Source organism: Marmota monax, unplaced genomic scaffold (genome assembly GCF_021218885.2).
Source record: "Marmota monax isolate L192 unplaced genomic scaffold, Marmota_monax_Labrador192_F-V1.1 WCK01_AAM20220418_F8-fsc00076, whole genome shotgun sequence".
Lineage (NCBI taxonomy): Eukaryota > Metazoa > Chordata > Mammalia > Rodentia > Sciuridae > Marmota > Marmota monax.
This window is the reverse complement of record NW_026692843.1, coordinates 902,595-928,661: the sequence shown is the minus strand read 5'-3', so window position 1 is coordinate 928,661 and position 26,067 is coordinate 902,595. Positions and strand designations below refer to the sequence as shown.

Below are 26,067 nucleotides of genomic sequence, written 5' to 3'. Positions count from 1 at the left end.
TGGTACACACGTCACCCCAACTGGAGTAGGGGCAGAGCAGATCCTTCTCCCACGCCCGGATCAGGCCCTGCCGGTGTGGTGGCCACGTGACCCCAATTGGAGTGGGGGCGGAGCGGAACCGCCACCCGTGCCCGCAGGGTGAGCAGACCTGTGACCAACCTGCAGATCAGGCCCAGGGGTCCGCAGGCGTGGTAGGAGGGGCAGGGCAGATCCACCGCCCGCGCCTCCAAGGTAGGCAGACCTGCGTCAGACCTGCGGATCAGGCCCAGGAGCCTGCCGGCGTGGTACACACACCACCCTAATTGGAGTAGGGGCAGAGCAGAGTCACCGCCCGTGCCAGGAACAGGCCCAGTGACCTGCAGGAGGGGTAGTCACGACACCCCAATTGGAGTAGGGGCAGAGCAGAGCCACCACCTGTGCCCGAAAGGTGGGCAGATCTGCGACCGACCAGCGGGACAGGCCCAGTGGCCTGCCAGTACGACAGACACGTCACCCCATTTGGAGTAGGGGCAGAGTAGAGCCGCCGCCCGCGCCTGCAGGGTAGGCAAACCTGCAACCGACCAGCGGATCAGGCCCGGTGGCCTGCCAGCGTGGTACACTCGTCACCCCAATTGGAGTAGGGGCAGAACAGAGCCGCCGCCAGTGCCCAGAACAGGCCCAGTGACCTGCCGGCGTGGTAGCCACGACACCCCAATTGGAATAAGGAGAGAGCAGAGCCGCCGCCCACGCCTGCAGGAAAGATACGCAAGCAGTATGAAAAGACAAGGAAAGAAAGGACCACAAGCAATGCAGGTCAACTCAACTTTAGAAGAGGTAACAGCTGCAGCAGATGGAATGTCAGATAAAGAATTCAGGATATACATGCTTCAGATGATCTGGAGTATCAAGGAAGTCATTAAACAGCAAAATCAGACAATGAAAGATCACTTCGACAATGAATTACGCAAACAAATCCAGGAAGCAAAGGATCAACTATACAGGGAGATAGAGGTTATAAAAAACAAACAAACAGAAATCCTAGAAATGCAGGAAGCAATAAACCAACTTAAAAACTCAATGGAGAATACTACCAGCAGAGTAGAACACTTAGAACATCAGACAATGAAGACAAAGTATTTCAACTGGAAAAGAACATAGACAGCTCAGCAAGACTGTTAAGAAACCATGAGCAGAACATCCAAGAAATATGGGATAACATCAAGAGACCAAACTTAAGAGTCACTGGGATACAGGAAGGTACAGAGCTCCAAACCAAAGGAATGAGCAGTCTATTCAATGAAATAATACGAGAAAACTTCCCAGACTTGAAGAATGAGACAGAATTCCAAATCCTAAAAGCCTACAGGACGCCGAATGTGCAAAATCATAAAAGACCCACACCTAGACACATTATAATGAAGATGCCCAACATACAGAATAAGGAGAGAATTTTAAAAGCTACAAGAGAAAGGAAGCAGATTACATTTAGGGGTAAGCCAATCAGGATAACAGCTGATCTTTCAACACAGACTCTGAAAGCTAGAAGATCCTGGAATAACATATTTCAAACACTGAAAGAAAATGGGTTCCAACCAAGACTTGTGTATCCAGCGAAATTAAGCTTCAGGATGGAAGATGAAATTAAAACCTTCCACGATAAACAAAAGTTTAAAGAATTCGCAGCTAGAAAACCATCTCTTCAAAACATCCTCGCCAAAACATTACAGGAAGAGGAAATGGAAAATAACAATGAAAACCAACAGTGGGAGGTAGGACAGTAAAGGGGGGGAAAATAATCAAAGAGGAAAACAAACCATGTTTAGTAACAGAAATAAACAAATATGGCTGGAAGAACAACCCATATCTCAATAATAACCCTAAATGTTAATGGCTTAAACTCACCAATTAAGAGACACAGGCTAGTAGAATGGATCACAAAACAAGACCCAACAATATGCTGCCTACAGGAGACGCATTTGATAGAAAAATACATACATAGGCTGAAGGTGAAAGGTTGGGAAAAATCATATCACTCATATGGACTTCGGAAACAAGCAGGAGTGTCCATACTCATATCAAATAAAATAGATTTCAAGCCAAAGTTAATCAAAAGGGATAAAGAGGGACAGTACATACTGCTCAAGGGAACCATACACCAACAAGACATAACAATCATAAATATTTATGCCCCAAACAATGGTGCAGCTATGTTCATCAAACAAACTCTTCTCAAGTTCAAGAGTCTAATAGACCACCATACCATAATCATGGGAGACTTCAACACACCTCTCTCGCCACTGGACAGATCTTCCAAACAAAAGTTGAATAAGGAAACTATAGAACTCAATAACACAATTAATAACCTAGACTTAATTGACATATATAGAGTATACCACCCAACATCAAGCAGTTACACTTTTTTCTCAGCAGCACATGGATCCTTCTCAAAAATAGATCATATATTATGTCACAGGGCAACTCTTAGACAATATAAAGGAGTAGAGATAATACCATGCATCTTATCTGATCATAATGGAATGAAACTGAAAATCAACGATAAAAGAAGGAAGGAAAAAGCATACATCACTTGGAGAATGAACAATAGGTTACTGAATGATCAATGGGTTATAGAAGACATCAAGGAGGAAATTAAAAAATTCTTAGAGATAAATGAAAACACAGACACAACATATCGGAATCTGTGGGACACATTGAAAGCAGTTCTAAGAGGAAAATTCATTGCTTGGAGTTCATTCCTTAAAAAAAGAAAAAACCAACAAATAAATGATCTCATACTTCATCTCAAAATCCTTGAAAAAGAAGAGCAAAACAACAGCAAAAGAAGTAGAAAGCAAGAAATAATTAAAATCAGAGCTGAAATTAATGAAATCGAAACAAAAGAAACAATTGAAAAAATTGACAAAACTAAAAGTTGGTTCTTTGAAAAAATAAACAAAATCGACAGACCCTTAGCGATGCTAGCGAAGAGAAGAAGAGAGAGAACTCAAATTACTAGCATACGGGATGAAAAAGGCAATATCACAACAGACACTTCAGAAATACAGAAGATAATCAAAAACTATTTTGAATCCTTATACTCCAATAAATTAGAAGATAGTGAAGGCATAGATAAATTTCTTAAGTCATATGATCTGCCCAGATTGAGTCAGGAGGATATAGACAACCTAAACAGACCAATATCAATTGAGGAAATAGAAGAAACCATAAAAAGACTACCAACTAAGAAAAGCCCAGGACCGGATGGGTATACAGCAGAATTTTACAAAACCTTTAAAGAAGAACTAATACCAATACTTTTCAAGCTACTTCAGGAAATAGAAAAAGAGGGAGAACTTCCAAATTCATTCTATGAGGCCAACATCACCCTGATACCTAAACCAGACAAAGACACTTCAAAGAAAGAAAACTACAGACCAATATCTCTAATGAACCTAGATGCAAAAATCCTCAATAAAATTCTGGCAAATCGGATACAAAAACATATCAAAAAAATTGTGCACCATGATCAAGTAGGATTCATCCCTGGGATGCAAGGCTGGTTCAATATACGGAAATCAATAAATGTTATTCACCACATCAATAGACTTAAAAATAAGAACCATATGATCATCTCGATAGATGCGGAAAAAGCATTCGACAAAGTACAGCATCCCTTTATGTTCAAAACTCTAGAAAAACTAGGGATAACAGAAACATACCTCAATATTGTAAAAGCAATCTATGCTAAGCCTCAGGCTAGCATCATTCTGAATGGAGAAAAACTGAAGGCATTCCCTCTAAAATCTGGAACAAGACAGGGATGCCCTCTCTCTCCACTTCTGTTGAACATAGTTCTCGAAACACTGGCCAGAGCAATTAGACAGACTAAAGAAATTAAAGGCATAAAAATAGGAAAAGAAGAACTTAAATTATCACTATTTGCAGATGATATGATTCTATACCTAGCAGACCCAAAAGGCTCTACAAAGAAACTATTAGAGCTAATAAATGAATTCAGCAAAGTGGCAGGATATAAAATCAACACGCATAAATCAAAGGCATTCCTGTATATCAGCGACAAATCCTCTGAAATGGAAATGAGGACAACCACTCCATTCACAATATCTTCAAAAAAAATAAAATACTTGGGAATCAACCTAACAAAAGAGGTGAAAGACTTATACAATGAAAACTACAGAACCCTAAAGAGAGAAATAGAAGATCTTAGAAGATGGAAAAATATACCCCGTTCATGGATAGGCAGAACTAACATCATCAAAATGGCGATATTACCAAAAGTTCTCTATAGGTTTAATGCAATGCCAATCAAAATCCCAACGGCATTTCTTGTAGAAATAGAGAAAGCAATCATGAAATTCATATTGAAAAATAAAAGACCCAGAATAGCAAAAACAATGCTAAGCAGGAGGTGTGAATCAGGCGGTATAGCGATACCAGACTTCAAACTATACTACACAGCAATAGTAACAAAAACAGCATGGTACTGGTACCAAAACAGGCGAGTGGACCAATGGTACAGAATAGAGGACACAGAAACCAATCCACAAAACTACAAGTATCTTATATTTGATAAAGGGGCTAAAAGCATGCAATGGAGGAAGGATAGCATCTTCAACAAATGGTGCTGGGAAAACTGGAAATCCATATGCAACAAAATGAAACTGAATCCCTTTCTCTCGCCATGCACAAAAGTGAATTCAAAATGGATCAAGGAGCTTGATATCAAATCAGAGACACGCCGTCTGATAGAAGAAAAAGTTGGCTACGATCTACAGTCGGTGGGGTCGGGCTCCAAATTCCTCAATAGGACACCCATAGCACAAAAGTTAATAACTAGAATCAACAAATGGGACTTACTCAAACTAAAAAGTTTTTTCTCAGCAAAAGAAACAATAAGAGAGGTAAATAGGGAGCCTACACCCTGGGAACAAATCTTTACTCCTCACACTTCAGATAGAGCCCTAATATCCAGAGTATACAAAGAACTCAAAAACTTAGACAATAAGAGAACAAACAACCCAATCAACAAATGGGCCAAGGACCTGAACAGACACTTCTCAGAGGAGGACATACAGTCAATCAACAAGTACATGAAAAAATGCTCACCATCTCTAGCTGTCAGAGAAATGCAAATCAAAACCACCCTAAGATACCATCTCACTCCAGTAAGATTGGCAGCCATTATGAAGTCAAACAACAACAAGTGCTGGCGAGGATGTGGGGAAAAGGGTACACTTGTACATTGCTGGTGGGACTGCAGATTGGTGCAGCCAATTTGGAAAGCAATATGGAGATTTCTTGGAAAGCTGGGAATGGAGCCACCATTTGACCCAGCTATTCCCCTTCTTGGTCTATTCCCTAAAGACCTAAAAAGAGCATGCTACAGGGACACTGCTACATCGATGTTCATAGCAGCACAATTCACAATAGCAAGACTGTGGAACCAACCTAGATGCCCTTCAATAGACGAATGGATTAAAAAAATGTGGCATTTATGCACAATGGAGTATTACTCTGCATTAAAAAATGACAAAATCATAGAATTTGCAGGGAAATGGATGGCATTAGAGCAGATTATGCTAAGTGAAGCTAGCCAATCCCTAAAAAACAAATGCCAAATGTCTTCTTTGATATAAGGAGAGTAACTAAGATCAGAGTAGGGACGAAGAGCAGGAGAAGAAGATTAACATTTAACAGGGATGAGAGGTGGGAGGGAAAGGGAGAGAGAAGGGAAATTGCATGGAAATGGAAGGAGACCCTCAGGGTTATACAGTGGAGGGGGTAGAGAGAGAGGAGGGGAGGGGAGGGGAGAGGTGGGGAGGGGGGAGGGGGGAGGATGGGAAAGGCAGCGGAGCACAACAGACACTAGTATGGCAATTTGTAAATCAATGGATGTGTAACTGATGTGATTCTGCAATCTGTGTATGGGGTGAAGGTGGGAGTTCATAACCCACTTGAATCAAAGTGTGGAATATGATATGTCAAGAAATTTGTAATGTTTTGAACAACCAACAATAAAAAAATTTAAAAAAAAAAAAAGAGAGAGAGAGGAAAAGGACCTGGAGGAGAAAGCGGGGAGAGAAAGGGTAAATAGTGAGGAATAATATTGGCCAAATTATATTGTTATATAGTGTGCATGTACAAATTTGTAACAACAAATCCCATCATTATGTATATAAAATTATAATGTACCAATCAAAATATGGAAAAAATGTCAAAGAAATTCTTTTAAAAATGAGCACTATATGAATGTTAATTTGCTTCAATATAGTAACATTTTTTAGTATCTATGTGTATCCCATAACATCATCACCTTAAATATACACAATAAAATGTATCTTTGTAAAAGAGGTGAATTCTTAAAATGTTACCCAGATACCTCATCTCTATCTCTCTTATAACTGACATCTTTGTAAATGCCTTATGATTCCACAGAGTGGAACACAAAGAAAAACTAGACCTACTTGAATAAAAATTCTACACTACTGACATACACACATACATATGCAAATATATGTCTCTGGGACAATATGAAAGAAGTCTTCTGTAACAATGGCTGTTCCAAAAGAAGATGTGGGCAGACAAGGAAAAGAGGTGTACTGCATTACTTTTCTCTATTTACCTGTTTGTTTGTCTGAATTTTGAACCATAAGCATGTATTAACTTTTTGAAATACTACAATAAAATTCTTTAAATATGTTTGTATACTTAAAAAAAAAAAACAGATACAAGTGTATATATGTTGAAGGGTGATATATTTGAATGTAAAAATAAATGCATTCACTCTGGAAGCTACTTGTTTGGAATAAATAGAAGAATTTTCTTTTTATTTAATGTTTGTTTAAGATGTCTATTTTCATAAAAAGATGCTTTACCCTCAATATTTTGGTGAACTTAATTCTTTAATATGAGAACTTATCTAATGTTTGTTCATGTAGGAGCAGAGTTCTCGTTCCTTAGATGTATGTTATTCCTGGGAATTATAATTGCACTTGTCAGAAGTGAAAACACACCTATGCCACTTGTCGGCCCAGGTCTCTCAGTTCATATTACTGTTCCAGCTGTAGTGTGACGAACCCATCATGCCAACCTGATCAGAACCAGTATCCTCTTTACCTTTCATTTTGTAACATCTTAACTGTAAAAAGTGAAAATCTAACAATTTCAACAATTACGTGCTTGAATCCTGGTAAATGGCTCCATGTTATTTCATTGAGTAATCGAAACATACAGTCTATCAGGCTTCAATTGAAATATTAAATCTGCTTTTGATTAGTAGTCAAAATACTGAAAATGTTAGAATTGATTCAAAATAGCATTTATATTTTATAGGAGCTAATACATACCTACATGTGGAACAGAATTCAGAACTCTGAGGTAGGGAGCTGGGATCCTATGGGTTGATGTCACACTGCTTGGGGCATGAATGTTGGAGTTGGCACATTCTGCTACCACTGGACCACACTGCTTCCAGACATCCACTCTCAACCATAGACCTTATTTCCTCTTGCCAGAATGATTAGATTCCTCTTTCTCAAATGACAGGTATGAGAAAATAACTTCTGATAAAATAATTTCTTCAAAGTTGTCCCCCCACCCCTGCAACAGCATCCTTAATCCACCTCTGGATGGTTTAACTGTCTATCTGTGGTTTAATTAATCTGCTTGCCAGTCAGATTATGTACTCTTCTTACTCCCCAATTTTGGAGTGAGATGAAGCAAACTCTTATCCCAGACAAATCAGATTTCCTGGTGGGGTGGGGGGAGTATTTAGGAAGAACACCCATGGTCTACTAGATGAGTAACAAGAGGTCCCAGAAGAAGCTGATTCTGGGTCTATGCAGGCCACTCCCCATCTCAGCCTTGGGCAGGGGTTGGCCAGAAGCTTCCAGAATCTCCTTAACTCTGAGATGGCAGGACCCAGTTGGCAGTGGGTGATTTAAAACTTTTATTCCCTAAAACATTTACCACTTAAAAAATAGCTTTGCATATTATCAATATTGTCAGACAATAATTCTTTGAAGTAATTCCGTCAGTCCCATAAAACATCTTTAAAGCTTACGTATAGCAGGAGGTCATTCTGAGTAAGTGTGGACACAGTTCAGAGGCCCAGGCACAAAGCCATTAGCTCCACTGCAGGCCTGATTGTTAATTAAGGGCCACCATATCCTGTGAGAGGCAAAGAGTCTGTCCCCTGGCTGGCTGTCCTTCTACTCCTTCTGTCTGGATTTTGTATCTCAGCTCCTCTTCATACAGAAGTGAACCCTCTTACCCACCCCTGGCCAGCCTCAGCCTTTCTGGGAAGATCCCTCAAGGTTTACCACACAGAGGATCTGTGTTTGGGTCCGTTCCTCCTCCCCTGGGTGAAGGTGTGGAGGTTGCTGATGGCATATGGGAGGGAAGCCACCCTCACTGCTTGCCTACACTTCTCTGCCCAGGTGTGAAAGATGTTTGATCTCAAGACAAAGATTATCATCGGCATTGGGGCCGGCTTACTATTTGCGGCCATCGTGCTGATCTGCGTGGTCCTCAGTCTTTTCTTCAAGGTCTCCAGCATACTGAAGTGAGTCATATGGGCAGAGTGAGTGCCCTTGAGATGGGATACCTGAGTTCTCAGCTTGACTGCTCATTCTTTGCTGCAGTAGCCACTCCCTGGGTGAGGTCAAGAGCCACAGACAGGTTGGAGAAGGCAAAGGCACAGGATCTTGGGGTTATTTCCTCCCGGCTTGGGGCTGTGACTCCTAAGTAGAATGTTCTCAGCCTAGAGGCTGTGTGTCCCGGCACAGCTTTGCTGTCGTTGGACCTCACGGAGTTTCCCTTCAGGTATTTAGCAGCCCCTCGGCTGAGCCTCCCTCTGTCCTGGGTGCTGCAGACTGAATGTGGGGGACACTGTGGGAGCAAGATCTGCCTCCCACTCAGTCAGAGGATAGGCCGCACTGACCTCCTTTTGCCAAGTTGGGAGCTCCCAGGATGTTCCCCCATTCCATTGCTGGAGGCCTTGGGAACAGCGGAGTGGACCTGTAGGACAGGTCTGCTAGAGAACCCCTGACAAGGGGTGCAGGTCGAAGAGGAGGTATTTAAGTTTTGGGGAGAGGACCTTAAGTGTGGAGAGCAGTTAGCAGCACTGGTGTCCCCATTCTAGGGAGTTAGATGGTGGATACAGAGACCAGGTCACAGCCAAGTGTGGCACCTTCCCCATCATTCCTGCATCTTGAGGGCCTACAGCAAGCAGCTGGTGGGTCCCTGCTTCAAGTCACTCTCCTTATTCTTGTGACCTGATTTTACATGCACAGCAGTTGTAGGAAAGGATGAGGGAGGAATTTAGCACAGGACCAGAGAGTGTTAGCTAGGGTGGTGTCACGTGTGTGACTGACTAGCTCCAACCCTGAACCTCCCAGATAGCACTGATAATTGTAAGAAATGCACTGTGAAGAAAAATTCTAAGCCCATGCTTTGGTATGTTTTTTCTTAAGAGCGGCAAAGGAATGCTGTCCAACCAAGTTCCAGAGCAAGATCATCCCACCTAAAGGCACGATGGAGTCTTGTCCTGCCCTCCCGTGCTGTGACGAATATAGCCTATATGCAGATTACGATGCCCTGCCACCTTGCTATTGTGGCACAAATGAGGGGCTCTGAAGTGGGAATGGTGGACACACATTTGTGAACAATATTTCTTAGTAGAAGCCTTATTATTGAAATTCTATAGTGTTTATATTTATGTACTAATGAGATATTTATGTACTTTCACATAAAGGTACAATAATGAAAAGAATCCTGCCTGCCTCAGTTGTTGTTAGTTTTAAATGTCCTTTTCCTAAAGTTTTGTGTTACCACTTTGGTACTTGAGGCAACTAGCTCATCATTTTATATTGCAACACAAGCAGGAGAGTTAAAGTAGAAAATAGAGGCCATGTGAATGAATGGTGTTAACAAGAAGGGATAGCATATTGCTAGGTGCCTGGTATAAAAAATAAAAACATTTGAAAACTGAGTTTTGACTGAATCTTCCTGGCAGCATAGACAAAAAGAAACTTGACGTCTCTGAATGAGCCCAGGTTTTCTCCTGGTTCTAAGTTAGATTTATTACGTAGAACCTTCTCTTTGAAATTCTGAAGAAAATGATTGTGTGGTTCCATTTGGGTTTTTTCAAAGGCTCAGACCAGCTTTCAAATCTTGGCACATGCTCACTGCTGAGGGCAACTGTCCACCCAGATGTTTATTTCTTCCTGAACTGGAAGCACTAGGTTGCCTCTGGGGGCACAGGCTTTTCAAAGTCATACACTCTCCTGTGGGCAACATGGACTCTTCTCATGGCTATTGCCAGGGCCAACATAAGGTCTTCATCTGAGGAATATAAAGGACTAGAAGGAGCTCTGAAAAGAGTCTCACATAATCTGGGCTGCTTCTGCCACCAGAGATGCAATCAGCAGATTGAGTTAATAACCACCTGAACCAGATGTTAGTCACAGGATGGGCACTTAGTAAAATAATAGACCTGGTAAAAGTCCCTGTGGGTATGAATTCTAGAGAATTCCCAGAGACACACAGGGATTGCATCACTCAGTCCAGCTCACAAATCCTGAACATAGCTCTGGCCCCTTCCTCCCTCTGTTGGACCTCCAGCCTCCAGTCTCCATCAAGCCCAGTACTCCTGAATGGTCATGAAGTGTGGACTGCAATGAAGTGTCCACTATCCAGAATGCAGAGCAAAAAGTGCTTCCACTTCCCTAAATTGCCTGTGAGTGACTGAATTTCTTTACAGACCCCTGGCTCAGAGCCCCAACTCAGCATTTGGTTCACAGAGTTGGGGGCACTGGATGTGGAACAAGAGGACATTTGCAGGGTTAAGGTTCAGTAGTAGAAGGACAGAGCCAGGCCCTGATTCCTGCCCTGGCCCAATTTTCCAAGTGAGCAGTGGAGGCACTTCTGTTCCCTAAGCTTAGTTTCCCCTATCAGAGTTTTGAGCCACTCTTGTCTCCACTTGGAACTCAGAAAAATCCTTCCTAAGGAACTGGGTGATAGTCAGGTCAATGGCTGGATATGGGTGATTAATGAGCCAAATTAAAATGAAAGAATATATTTCAGGATTTATTCTTGTGTCTGAATTAAGAGGATCAGGTGGGTAAATCTAACAAGTTGATGAAATTCATGCTAAAGGTAATAAAATTTATGGGAGGTCATTGCTTTGGATTGAGCTCCTGCACTAGATCCCAGCAGAACAGACCTAACCAATATGGATTCACTCATGCTAAAAGCCACATAATCAAACTGAGTTTGAAACAGGCCAGTTTTCCAAAAAACCAGGAAATTCTTGGCAAATAATCAGAAGAGGTTCAGTTTACACAAAGTCAACATTTCCTTTTTTCTAACAGGTAATAGCTTTTAATTATATAATACTAACATATTAATAATAGCAGAAAAGGTATTATGTAAGTAACTAATTTTAATTCATGTGGATTTAAGAAATAAAGGCTTAAGGAAGTTTGCTATCTTGCAAAGAGAACAAATCCAAAGTTCCAAATATTACTTTGAGAGTTATTTTTTCACTAAACCTACAGAGTGAATTTTTATTTCCATCAGTTGATAACATGCAAGTCACATTTTAATAATAATAAATACAGTGATAATTCACTATTTACCAATATTGTCTTTGACAAACATGCGATGTTCTTATTTTTTAAAACACCTGTTCTATTTGACTTCTTTGTTTTTTAATTTTTTTTTTAGTTGTAGATGGACATAATACCTTTATTTATTTATTTATATGGTGCTGAGCATAGAACCGAGTGCCTCACACATGCCAGGCAAGTGCTCTACCACTGAGCCACAGCCCCAGCCCCTACTTGAGTTCTTTAGATAAGTTATTGATAAGTAAGTGATGTATTTTAATTCCTAAATGGGTAATAAAATAAACCAATGTCACACATAAAAGCTTATTTGAAAAAAGGTTATTTTTAAAATGGAGTATTATCTTACCACAGTACAATCTAATTTTGAAAAACCAAGAACTGAATTCTGAGATTGAATGGGGCACGAGATGTAGCAAAGGAACTCAAACCATAAATTTTGGCTACTTTTGATTATTTTCTTCACCTGATCCAAGCACCTGGTATTGAATGTATCTCAAGCTCGATAAGCTTGTTTTGCTTTTAAAGATAAGCCACAAGTAAAAAGTTATAATAACTTATTTATTAAGTGAAAATGATAAAACTATAAAAGTCCTGCGATCCTTGTATTATTTGCCTGCACTACAAAAGATTATTATTTTTGGTTTATTAAAAAAACATTTCTATAGTGAAAACAACGAAATGAACTATTAAGCCATGAAAAGACAGGGAGGAAATGCAAGTGCATATTGCTAATTGAAAGAAACCAATCTGAAGAGGCAACAAGCTGCATGAATGATTCCAACTCTGTAACATTCTAGAGAAGGCAAAACTATGGAGACAGTAACAAGTTTAGCCAGGCGTGGTGGTGCACACCTGAAATCTTAGCAATTCCAGAAGCTGAGGCAGGAGCATTGAAAGTTCAAAGTGAGCCTCAGTAATTTAGCCAGGCCCCACACAATTCAAAAGAAAAATTAAAAAAGGGTTGGGAATGTGGCTCAGTGGTTAAGCACCCTTAGGTTTAATCCTCAGCACCAAAAAAAAAAAAAAAGTTTAATGGTTGCTAGGAGTTGGGGGTGAGATGAGTAAGTGGAACACAGAGGACTTTGAGAGCAGTAGAACTGTACTGAATGATACCATGATGGCGGATACATGTCATCATACAATAAAGTCTTCTTAAATAAGAAAACAAAAAATTAAATTCAGTAACTTGTAAAACTATATTGACGACGTCTTGCATTGCCTAATACATCTTTAGATCTGAAAATCTGTGAATGAACCTTATTACAGAAATGACATACATGGCAGAGAAGAATTTTCTTTTAATTGCAGAGGAGGAAATAATTTCCTTGTTGATCAAATATATTTTGAGAACTATGGAAAATACTGTTAATAAATAATGCCGTATAAGCTCTTGACTATAATACTTTAAGTTTGACAAAGTTACTACTACACATTGGAAAATAAAACTCAGTCATTTGAAACAGAAATACTTTTATGGGCATTTTATCTTTGATTTTTAACATATTGAACCAATTCAATAACAGTTCCATGATTGTACTGGTTTTTATATATTAATAAATACATAAAACCCCCAGAATTTCATGAATTTGTGAGATTTCATATTGCCAATTACTACTTTTTAAAATCTTCCTTCTCAGTTACAGTATTTTATCATCAACTACATGCAGAAAGAATTTAGTATTGGTCTTTCAACTGTCTGTGTCTCTCTTCATTCATGGTCCTTGCTCTGAATGCAGCAATTGTGGCCACATTCTACAAGGCATTCTGACCAACGGCCACAATGGGGCCCCTAATTGAACAGACCCAAACTACCAGAAGCTGTAAGTCTGCACTCCTGAGTTTAGCCTTGAGACAGATTATTCTCAATGACAAGAAATGCTATCTTACAACTACTTGTTATGCTTATCCCATAAATAATGGCCCATAAAGGTCTAAGAAAAATGTTATGCAAATCCTCAAGAGACTGTGGTCAGTGAGTTTAGTATACTGTGTCATCTTTATAGTAAAATAAAAATGAACAAGCCATATATAAATTAGCTCTCATTTTAGAGAACAAATTTTACAAAACAATAAATGAATATGAATAATCCTTTTTCTAAAAAATGAAACATTTTAATATAAGCTGAGTTCAAGATGAGACTCCCATTCACTTAAGATAAGCAGCTTCCAGAGTGGATGCATCTATTTTTAGCTGCAAATACATCACCCTTGGAAACATACACAACAGTTTAAAAAAGTACTGAAGACTAAATAACCTAGAGTCTTGCAACCTCTTTGATTCATATGTCTTACTATTCAATGCAGATTCTCAGGATGTCACACATTAAATATGATCAGAAGGACTTTGGGGATAAGAAGCTGTATCAGCTTGAGAAAGCAAAGAATTCCTTATATTGACTGGGGTTACTGAGATCAAATGAAATGAATGCTCCCATTTTACATCAAACACCAAAGCCAAAGTAGTAATTTTAAAAAAGAATACGCTGGTTTGGATTTTTTTTTTTCCTATCTATAGTTACATTGTAATAAAACAAATAGTACTAACAGCCTTGTGTAAAGGAATTTTCCACCTAATCAAACCTGGTGATTGATTCATTATCTCAGATAAACAATAGAAAATGTATATTGGTAACCTGAATTAAAAGTTCCAATTATACAATTTTCCAAAAACAAGTAGATAAAGAATATCAAATACTCTGAACACTATTTTTCACATTCCTAAGACTGTAAAATAAGGTGTCCATATAAATAAAAAATTCACTTCAAACACATATAATACAAACCAATGAACTGCATTAGAAATCCATAAGCATTTAAACATTTAAAACACAAGAATACATAAAAATCTGTAAGTGAAAAACACTGCAAATAAGAATAACTTAGGACAATGGGGTCACCTCTTGGTGTACAGTACTGGATTTACAATAACAAGGGCAGTAAAAATGGACACTGAGGTCACTTTATGTAAGCCGATGATCCTTCGGAGGACATCAGATACTTGCTTTTCATAAACGTTTTAGGTTTGGGCTTTGTAATAAATAGGTAATAAATATCTGCAGGCCATCGTACGCTGAGAGCTTATCTTTCTCCATTGGAAAGTCTTTCTCCAGAGTCATAATGTCTCAAAGGCAGCCCATTGGGCGGGGAGTTGGGATTCTGCAGGAAGTCCATTAACAAGGTAATCTTATCATCTATGTGCTCCTGGAGTTGGAGTATTCGCCGATCAATGTAGTCCACAAGTTTCTTTTCCATCAGTTCCATATTTTTAGAAAGAATCTTTTCCAAGTAGGAGCAAATAGGCTGTTCTTCCACTCTAAAAATAAGTTTAAAAAGTCTATCAATTTTCCCCACTATTACAACAAAAACAAGCAAGCTATGCAACCAGTGGCCAAGGAACATGGCTGAAACTTGTCTCCACAACTGCACTGCTCCTGTGACTCATTTCCAGGTTGCAAAACACATGCAATAGGTGACCACAGCCCTTAATGCCCAACACACTCCTTACTTCTTATTAAGTATTCAGTTGAAGTGGGAACATAAAAATGAAGACACATCTACAAAAACAAACCTTGGGGAATGCCCTTTTTAAGTTCCAAATAAAAACTGATTTTGCCCAATTTAAAAAAAAAAAAAAGTATCTTTTCCAAGTATTCTTTCAAAGCAACCCTCTAATTCATATAGCTTTTTCCTCTTAAATACAAACAACCTTACTAAAACACTAGAAGGTTCTTTGCTAACCTGATCTGAAAATGTTTATGAATTTATCTAGGATGGACAAACAAAAATTAATAGGATCAAAAGTACACCGATTTCTAAAAATCCACAACGCTTAGGGTTTCCATAATCCTTTCAGGAGCTCAATGAGGAAAAAGTACTTTTCCAGAGCCTATACAAATCAAGGCTGTGAATTCTCTTTAGAATTTCCTCAGGTAGTAGATTTACTATATAAATATGTATGTTTTCAGAGGTTAACTATTCTCGGTATTCCTACTGTTCTCATACTAGCTATGTTTAATTACACATGCTATAGAGTAACGTGTATGAGAATGTGCCCAAAAGCTAATATAGATTTGCATAAATTTAAAACAATATTCTTCTTGTTACATGTTTTGAAAGTTTGACTATTTCTTATTTACGTTGACATGAAAAGGTTTAATTATTATTTTTAAACAAATATTTTATATAGCTGTAAAACTAAAAGATTTTAGGAGTCCTCAAGATTGTAAACGCCAATAAGTTTGATCTTGGCATAATGCCCTGCAGAGCCATTTAAATTGTTGTTCATGATATGGATGCACCCCAGTCTGTTTAACCATTCACCTACCATGAGACATTTTGATTGTTTTTTGTTTGGCACTACTACAAATAAAGGTCTCATGAACAACTGCGTAGAGCTTTTTAATGTTGCCACATCTTTTCATTTCTTTGGGATAAATGCCCAGGATTAGGACTAATGGGTTGTATGGTATAACTGTGTGTTTAGTTGTTAAGAAACTGCCCAGCTATGTTTTTAGGGTGGTTGTACCATTTTAATTCCCGCCAGCAAGGAATGAGATCCAGTTTCTCTATATGCTTGTCAACATTTGGTATTCTTATTGTTTATAATTTTAAATTTTAGTCATTCAAATAGATATATAGAGATATCTTGTGGGGGTTTTTTAATATTTATTTTTTAGTTATAGGTGGACACAATATCTTTATTTTATTTTTATGTGGTGCTAAGGATCGAACCCAGTCCTTCACGCATGGTAGGCGAGCGCTCTACCTCTGAGCCACAACCTCAGCCCTACCTTGTGGTTTTAATAAGCATTTCTCTAATAACACTGAAGTCACTGTTGATCATCTTTTCCTGGGCTTATTTGCTATTTATATATCCATCCTCTTGATGATTCTTCACATCTATTATCCATGTTCTAATTAGATGGTATTTTAAAAAACAAATCTTGCAAATCCTTCATACATTTTAGATACAAGGCATTTGTTGGATTCGTGATTTACAAATATTTTCTCCCAGTCTGTATTAATCCTCTTACTGGGGCCTTTCATATGTAAAATTTGTAAATATTAAATGGGCTCTATATACATATTTTATGGATCATGCTTTTGGTGACCTGGAAGAATTCTCTTCCTAGGTCCCTAAAAATTTCTCCCATAGATTAAAAAGATTTTACAGTTTTATACTTAACATTTTAGCTTATGCTCCATTGTGTGTTAATTTTCATATATCTGCATTCATGGTTCATTTTTTAGCCTGTGACTCTCCATTTGTTCCAGCATCACATGCTAGACGATCATCCTTCCTCCACTGAATGACTTTTGCACGTTGGTAGAAGGCCAACAGGTATACTTCTGTAGAGCGATTTCTGTGCTTTCTGTTCTATTCTGTTCATCTATGTGTCTAGCTGTCTTGCCAAAACAGACTCTTGAAATCCAGTAGTGATTTCTCTCTATTCTAATTCCAGTACTGTTGTCTTTCCACTTAGAATTTTCCACTTCCAAATTTTGGAATCATCTTATTCGTATTTACAAAAAATACATTTTGAACTTCTGATAGAAATTGTGCTAAACATATATATATATATCAATTAATGGAAAACTGACATTTTTACTGTTGAGTCTTCAACAGTACCATGAATACGGTATATTGCTCCATTTCTTTGGGTCTTCTTTCATTTCTTTCATCAGTATTTAACAATTTTCAGGTCATAAGGTCCTCTATGTCTCTTGTCAGATTTATATGTACAATTATGTTTTACATTCATTTATATGTACTTATTTCTTTGGGGATAATTTAGTCTTGGTAGCAGAGTAATGCTGGCTTCATGAAATGAGTTGGGAAGTCTTCCCTCCTCTTCTATTTTTTGGAAATGTGTAAAAGTGGTTTTCTTTAAATGTTTGGCAGAATTCTTGAGTGAAAGCATTTGGGACAGGACATTTCTTTTTCACGATCTCTTCAATTTTGAATATAGTATTTAGTGGCCATAGAAGTGTTCCATTATTTATTTCATGTTGGTTGAGTTTGATAATTTGTGTTTTTTAAGGAATTAATCCATTTCCTCCTAGTTGTCAATCAAATTGTTACAATATTCCCTTATCTTTATTATGGCTTGAGGCCCTGTAATGGTATTTCCCATTACATTCCTCAGATTGGTGATTTGTGTCATCTCTTATTTGCCAGTCTTGCTAGAAATTTGTCAATTTTACTGAAATTTTCAAAGAACCAGCTTTTTAATTGATTTTTTTTTTCAATTAAATAGATTTCTGTTCTTTATTGTTTCATTCTTCTGCTTGCTTTGGGTTCCTTTTGCTTGGCTTTTAAATGAAAAATTCAATTTCTTTAGTGCTTATAAGACTATTCAGATTATCTATTTCATTTTTATTGAGTAGCTGTAGTTTTATAGTATTGATTTGAAAACTCTGCTCTTTTCTAATGCAAGCATACAGTGGTAAACAAGTTCTTAGCAAAACCTCTTTAGCTGAATCACACAAATTTTGATCTATTGTTATTTTCATATATTCGTAAAAAAATTTTTCTGTTGAGACTTCTTGAATCATAGATTTACAAGTGTTGTTTAGTTTACAGGTGTTTTGTCAATCTAAATGTCTTGTCTTTCTGTTATAGATATGATTTCTTGTCTTTTGTAGCCAGAGAAAGCACATTCTATGATCCAATCTCCTTAAACTTCATTAGGTGTGCTTTAAGACTTATCATATAATTTATCTTTGTGAATCTTCAAAAAAAAAAAAAAATGTACTCTGCTACTGTTGGCAGAGAGTTCTATAAATGCCAACTGATCCTGCTGGTGGTTAGTGGTATTTAGTTCCAAACTAATATAACTATCTCATTTTTAGATGAAAATTCTAAGAGAGATTAAGTATAGAAAATAAACGAAAACTATGACCAAAGTCCTGAATTCCAATCTAGAATACTATTTTGACACACTATATTTGTGAAAAGGATTAAGAACATACTAACTCCTCAGCCAATTCTTACTGAAACATGTTGTCAAGGTAAGGGATTAAGAGACTAGAGCATAAAAACTTGTATCCTACAGATAATCACCATCCTAAAATAGTTTTTGATAATTCCAAAGTTAACCTAGACCAAATATAATCTACAAAGCAATGACATGCTTAGTATACCCAGCTAGAAAAACAATGTAAAGATCATTATTACCACAGCACCTTTCCACTCATGCAAATAGCCTTCTACTCCAACCCACAACTGCTGCTGGTAACCCTTCCACCAAATGCCAGAGAGGTGTGCAGCACCTTCAGTTATAGGCACTTCTGTCACAGCCATGCATTTCTCTCTGGAGAACAGTTATTGCCCACAAGCGTGTTCATGGTAAAATGCAAAAACTGCTCAAATTTTCTCTGGAAAGATTGTTCATTGAGACAGATCTGTTTCCCCTTCATCTGATTCTCTCACCTACCGGCTATAAACCTCATTTGTAACCACATTTGTCTTGAGATAAAATACTCACGCAACACCAACAATGCCTTCACGGGGCTTGGAGACGTTTTCCTGCCACTTGGCGTTATGTCCCACGCGAAGATGGTTAACTTGACTGCACAGATTTTGGAGAAAGGGCAGCAACTCAGAGCTGGGCAGTGAGCCGTCACTCGCCTTCTTTGGTAAGAAAGAAGATACTGCATTTTTAAGATCATTCTCAAGAAGGGAATGGTTTTGTGGCACAGTTTTACACCTGTCGCGGCTGGTGGTATTTCCTTCCCCAGGTGGCCTGGTGCTTTTGTCGATGAAAGCCTGTAAGGGTTCAGTCCTGTTTGCAGATGTCAATTCAGTTCTAAAAGGGAAAGGTGTGGAGGATGACTTGTCCAAGGCTCCTGAAGTGGACGATGGCTGGAGTGCAATCATATGCTTATACCCGGTAGTTCCCAAAACTGACTGAAGCTGCTCTCCAATGGGAATACAATTCTAAAAAAGGTAAATAAGAAAATGTTAAGACTAAGAAGGACAGTTCACTGTGGGAGTCATTACTGGGCACTGTGCATTCCTTCCTTTGATCCTCAGGAAGTAGGCTATTACTATTCAATATTAAGTGACCCAGTCAGAAGGTCCCTGGCCAAGGTAACCAGTTGGTAAGTGGCAGAACCAGGACATAAATCCAAGCAACCTAACTCCACAGGCAAGACTTAACATTATTTTCTAAAGAAAATAAATACTAAAATTGCATAGTAAATTTGCAGTGACATATTTTAGTATTTTACCTACAAAGTCCTCCTTAATTTATGACAATAAAAATGTGATACTTTCAACTGAGTTACAATGATTGATCATTTTCTTAGAACTCAATTGTCATTCCCCAACTTTCAACATATGGTTGAAAAGCTATTCGTTTTCACCTGGCCATATCTTTTGCCATGAGTTTTTAATGGAGGCTATACACTATTTAAAGCTAGATATTCTATGTATATACTTGTGATATTTTCTTTTTTTTTTTAATTAATTAATTAACTTACTATTCTAATTAGGTATATATGACAGCAGAATGCACTTTGATTCATCGTATACAATTGCAGCACAACTTTTCATTTCTCTGGTTGTACATACACGATATGGCCTTACACATATGTGCAGCACCATATGTACATGTGCTTAGAGTAATGATGTCCACCTCATTCCACAATCTTTCCTACCCTCCAGGCCCCTTCCTTTCTCCTCCCTCCCCTAGGCCCAATCCAAAGTTCCTCCATTTTTCATATGCCCTCTCCCACCCCCCATTATGGATCAGCATCCACTTATCAGAGAAAACATTTGGCCTTTGGTTTTTTGGGATTGGGTTATTTCACTTAGCACTGTGACATTTTCAATAACTAAAATGAGCTACCACTTGTCTGTGTTTAAGAATTTCCACCTTAATAAGAATTAAAGACCTAGGGATGTGGCTCAGTGGTAGAACACTTGCCTGAAGTGTGTGAGGTCCTGGGTTCAATCCCTACACCAAAATAAAAAAACCAAAATTCCATATTGGTACCATGACTAAATTGCTTATGTGTTATTCTTTCCTTTGTTTCTTGAGATTTTATGTTGAAGTATACTATCTTCTTCTTCAGGTTTTCAATTTTTCCACTAAAGAAAAACCAAATGACCTCTAACTGAATTGTTTGTGTGAAGGCATATGGAGCTCTTAAATTCAAAACGTAGAAGCCTACTACAGGTTTTTATCAGGGTTTATCATCCCACACTTACTGCTATTCAGTTTTTGAAAGATGGGCTGAAAAGTGATTATCAAGATTAGCTAAAGAAGTTCAGTTCATACATTCATCTAGATATTCTATTCTGAGATCAAGCTAGATCTACATTCATTTATTCAAAAAATGTTTACCAGAAATTTATGTGTTAGGCTCCACTTGAGGTATGAGAAATATGGCAGTGAATCAAACAAATTAAAATCTCTGACCTCTTAGAGTCTTAAGATAGAAGGGAGAGACTGCCTGAAAAGGACGGAGGGAAAGACAGGAGGGATGAGGAGAGAGGAGGAGGAAATACATCATGGGATGTAGGTGGTGATAGATACTTCAGGGAAAAAATCAGGCAGGAAAGGGGATAATGAGGGCCAGGGAAGTGGAGGCAGAGGCACCTGTGATAGCAAGTACCCATCCAACATATCTTACAGAAATGCACTTTGGAAAAGGCTCTATATAGAGAAATGCTAGCCTATTGTCATTTTTTCTTGTTCTATTCCAAGTTTTGAATAAGTCTTAAAATATTCCTGGAATAAGATGGGTTATATTTCTAATATTTTAACATTAGACAACATTCTTTTAGCTCAAAGGAGCTTTACTCAGTCATCAGAGAAAATTTATTTCTGTATGAGACCACTCATATGATCTAGCCTGTAAAAATCCTTAAAAACAGGCTATACACCAATTGATCATTTTTGCATCCTAGAAAGTGCTCAAACCAGCCCATAATTCATCAAAGTTGCTACTTGCTGAATGATGGGTGAATGAATTAATGAAAAATGGTGAAGCTGTCCAGTCAAAACTTTTTATATGAGGGTAAGTCTACAAAATATGCCTTTTGCAAACTATGAACAGATGACAGTTAAATCAATAATAAAAATTAAAAATTTAGCTGGGTGCAGTGGTGCACACCTGTAATTCCAGCTATTTTGGAGGCTGAGACAGAAAGATTGCAAGTTCAAGCACAGCCTAAACAACTAAGCAAAACCCCATCTAAAATAGAATAAGAAGGGCCAGGGAGGTAGTCCAGCACTAGAGTGCTTGCCTAGTATGCCCAAGTCCCTGGGTTCAATCCCTAGTATCACAGAAAAAAGCTTTAAAAAAAAAAACAAATACTGCATTTCCTCATTAAAGGCCATCATTTTGAAATGATTTTTTACTGCTATGTGGAAAGAAAAACATTTCTACTTACCTGCTGTTGAAACCTAACCATGTTCATTAGCTGCTGAGCTCCAGGTGATAACTTTGACCCCATGGACTCCATTATGGTTTGGACCTTGTCAAGGTCTATCCTTGATCCTAGAGCAGGAGAGCTTGGTGAAGAATTTCCTGAAACTGGTTTCATGTGTACCACAACCTTACTGATGAACACACACTGTTTTTCACCAAAGGACAGCAACTATTATGAAACAAAAAAGTCCAGGAAATATAGGTATTAAAACCAATAATTTAAAGTCACTTCCTAGTATTACCAAATCAAGAGTGAAATATTCAAGAATCTAACAGTCTTAATCTCAAGCATGTTTTTAAGTTATCTTTAGAATAGTCATAGATAGAAAAATTTCTATTTTAACATAAGGCTCAGATCAACTAATTAAATCAAGAAATCCTTCTCAAACTAATATACAGAAAATAAGTCTGAGTAGATTAAATATAGTTTTACTTAATTTAAGGCATTAAAAATAAACAGTCTGAGATCTTAACATGCCACAGTTTGGTATAATATTATTTAATACAAAATATAACTGTCTAGAGGCCCAAGCAGTATTTACTGAAATTATAGACACAATTCAGTCTTTCAGGATTTAGAACTGTAAGGAAATGTTAAAAATCAGAGCTTACAGTCTAAATCCTCTGGTTCTATCCCTGTAATTTTTTTTCTTTTTTTGCAGTGTTGGGCATGGAACCCAGGGCTTCAAGCATGTGGAGCAAGGGCTCTACCACTGAGCTGTACTCCATGTGTGGTCCATAAAACAGAGTAGTAAAATGAAAGGGAAGAGATTTGGATCAGACACATCTGGGTTTAAATTATGACTCTGCTGCTCAACAGCCTGGGTGACCCTGGGCAAATGCTCACACAGGGTAAAACTAAAATCAAGTCAGTAAAATGAGAGATGGCTTATGTGTCAAAATATCCAGTATCTATCCCTGAGGAAGTGCTCAAAAGTCTGTATCAGGAACACTTTATTTTTATCTTAACCTTCCATATGCTGTTGTCCCAGGACACACTTTCATACATAACCCAGGGGTTCCATGAACGAACCAACCCTTCGTTTCCATACACAGTTACAAAAAATGTTCACCAGAGCGACACACACAGACCCACGTGTCAATAGGTAAATGTACACCTATGCTCTAAAAACTCTTTTAAGTGTGTAACCAAATATGTGACAGTCTTCAACAATCAGGGAAACACCCATTACATTTATCTTACATCCCAACCTATTCTCCCCCTTCCGCTTTGTTATACCCAAACACTTTCTCAACATCAAATATAGGATCTGTTTCACTCATTGAGCATGCTTATTACCAGTCTTGCCCCAGTAAAATATAAGCAACATGAGGACAGGTATTTCAATTTATTTTACTACTGGTAATTCCTAAATGCCTCATATAGTATCTGGCATCAAATATTCACAGAATGAATGAATCACTTTAATCAGTTCTGTGATTGAAGAACGTTTATTTTGTTCTTCAATGAAAGAAAATCACTAATTTTACCTTATTCTAAAACTAAGTCTCACAATTTCCCATAAGTGGTGATAATAAGTATAGATTTTTCAGAGTCAAAAAGAACCCAAGAATTTTCTTTCTTCAGTTCTCTAATTTTACTCCCGAAGTATGTCCAAACAAGCCAAGAAGCTTGCTCAGACTAGTGTGACAGCAACAAAGCTGAGTTAATATTCTGGCTCTGTATTTCTCATGATTCCTAGACTTTGACATCACCACTAATGCAAACCTTAACAATCTTCATGCTGCAGCCAACAGTCCAAAACCCTTTAACTTCTTGGTTCTCTTGTCTGAAACTCCTTTCACTACCTTCTTCTTTAATTCATAGGACCAAAGTTTTGTTTGTAATTTTTTTGGCAACACAGTTTTACAGAAAGATTAAAAAATGTTCTAGATAAATTTCCCAAAACCTCAAAATATAGCACTTATTAACAAAATATATTTCCATAACTGGTGATAGACTAAAAGAATTAAATCTTCAAGAGGGTTGATGATTTTTTAGCAAAGTAATTACCTTTTATATGTTTACTATGTCTTAGTAAAACTAGGGACAATATAGGATTAACTGTATTCAAGGAAAGAAAATTAATTATATAGAGAACAAAAACAAACTTGATAAAGATTTAAATTAGTTAAAATTTGATGATGGCTTACCTTTATTTTACAAGCATATGTGGAAGTTTCCAATTTTAGATGTTTTTTGTAGAAAATAATATTTTCCTGTTCACTAAAAACAAAAAATAATTTTTTAGTTATGATTAAAAATAAATTGTTCTAGGACAATACTCCACCCTGGGACTGTTTTCGTGGTGAGGCACAAGGAGCTGGGGCTCCGGAATGCACTGCACTGCCTTAAGGACCACAGGGGCCTCTCAGCCTAGCCAAGAGAACTGAAGGAGATAATACAGTCATGGAGCACAGACCATATTGTAAAGTTCAGTGAACACACCTATTATTTTCAACTTGCACTGGACATAGGAAAGCTCTAAATTTCGGTTACATTAAAAAAGATGCAGCAGAATCTTTGTAAGGGGGGAAACGGGGGGGGGGCCCAAATGATCACGTTTATAACCGGTTAACAACTAGGCGGCTGTGGCAGTCTTAGATTCCCACACCCTTAGTAAGGGGCTTCCTAGAGGATGAGCTCAGTGTTCCAGACTGACTGAGTCATTAATTTGGGGGAAACTCTGGAAGCCAACCCTGTGAGCGAAGAGGAGAGACAAGGAGCACTTGTCAGGGCTTCTCCTAACAAAACTCTTCCACTAACCAGCTGTGACCCACCATTCACTTCCACTAACCAGCCCCAAGTTTCCAGGTATGAAAACAACTAGGCTGATCTGCGCTGCCTTTAAGAGGCGGCAAGGCGACCCCGTCTCTGCCACCGGTGCACTTTTAGGTTCCCTCCCCGGGTGACTGGCACGACGTCAGGCAATCTGAACCGTCCCACGCCCGGGAAAGGGGCCGAGGGGCCGCGGCGCGGAGTCACCGACCTGCCCTCCGGGACGGTGCGGGCGCCCTGGCCCCGGCCGGTGCCACAGTATTCCTCTCCCACGTACACCTCCATGTTCCTCGCCGAGCTCAGGACGCCCACCGCGAGGATCTCTTCCCCGGCCCCGGGGTCGCACCGCAGGTCGAGGAAGCAGGGCGTCCTGCCCCGGGGGCCCGGCACGGCGCTCAGGCTCACCAGAGGCTGGCTGAGGAGGTCGGGGCACACGTGACGCCCGGTTTCCGCGGTCGCGCTCGCACCCGCCCGCGCCCCTCCCCGGACCCCCGCGGCCTCGGGACGCGCCGCTCAGGGACGCGGCTGGGCCGCAGCCCCGCAGCCCGCGCCCCTCCCCGACCCCGACCTGCTGCTGGCCGCAGCCAGTCCAGCACTCGCCGGCTCTGCGCAGCCAGACGCACGCGCGCCCTTCCCCGCCCGCACACGCGGGGCTCTAGGCGACTTCTGCGCCGTTCGGGCGGCCAGGAGCTGCCCCTCGTTTCCAAGCGGGCGAGGCGGATGCGCCTGCGAGCGCTCCCAGGTCTCCCGCCCCGCGTCCCCCGCTCGTCTCCCCCGGAGCGTGGCTGTCGCCGAGCGCCACGACCCGGCTCCCCCGAGGCACGGCGCACCCCGAAGCAGGCGGCACCAGCAGCTCCTCCCAGTCGAAGTCCTGGGCGCCGACGCCAGCCCGGGTGAGGAGGAGGCTCCGGGACAGGACCCCGTTCGCGGTATCCCAGGAAGAGGCCAGCGTCGGGCGGCCGGTCATTCCCGAGTCCTCGGCCCCGGTCTCCATTTCGCCGCCTCAACCAGCCCCGGAACCTCTCTTGCAGGGCTCGAGTTTCGGTCGGTGCAGAGTGGAGTGCGGACGTTCAGCGACTTCCGGCTGTCTCTCTTCAAACCCGGAGCCGCCGCTTCTCTTGCCAGTGTCTAGAGACCTGGCAAGCCGAGGCACGCATGCGCTCCGCCGTGCGACTTTCGGAAGCGGGTTCAGGCGAAGAGTTGGAGGTCGAGGCCCGG

The 26,067-nt window shown here is 39.6% G+C and overlaps 2 protein-coding genes across 2 annotated transcripts; one reads left to right on the top strand and one right to left on the bottom strand.

Annotated features, from left to right (window-relative positions):
- The first annotated feature begins 8,310 nt into the window (after positions 1 to 8,310).
- Positions 8,311 to 9,680, top strand: LOC124095574 (protein FAM24A). Its single transcript, XM_046448765.2, has 3 exons — positions 8,311 to 8,563; positions 8,824 to 9,020; positions 9,446 to 9,680. Exons 1-3 carry the CDS (start codon positions 8,448 to 8,450, stop codon positions 9,634 to 9,636), a joined length of 504 nt encoding a protein of 167 aa, XP_046304721.1. The 5' UTR covers positions 8,311 to 8,447; the 3' UTR covers positions 9,637 to 9,680.
- A 1,873-nt stretch (positions 9,681 to 11,553) lies between these two features.
- LOC124095565 (ATPase PAAT) lies at positions 11,554 to 25,889 on the bottom strand. The gene is made up of 6 exons (XM_046448755.2): positions 25,680 to 25,889; positions 25,061 to 25,264; positions 24,225 to 24,297; positions 22,033 to 22,239; positions 19,118 to 19,569; positions 11,554 to 14,943 (listed from the first exon to the last, which is right to left on the bottom strand). The coding sequence occupies exons 1-6, from the start codon at positions 25,841 to 25,843 to the stop codon at positions 14,709 to 14,711; spliced, it is 1,335 nt and encodes a 444-aa protein (XP_046304711.1). The 5' UTR covers positions 25,844 to 25,889; the 3' UTR covers positions 11,554 to 14,708.
- Positions 25,890 to 26,067: the final 178 nt, after the last annotated feature.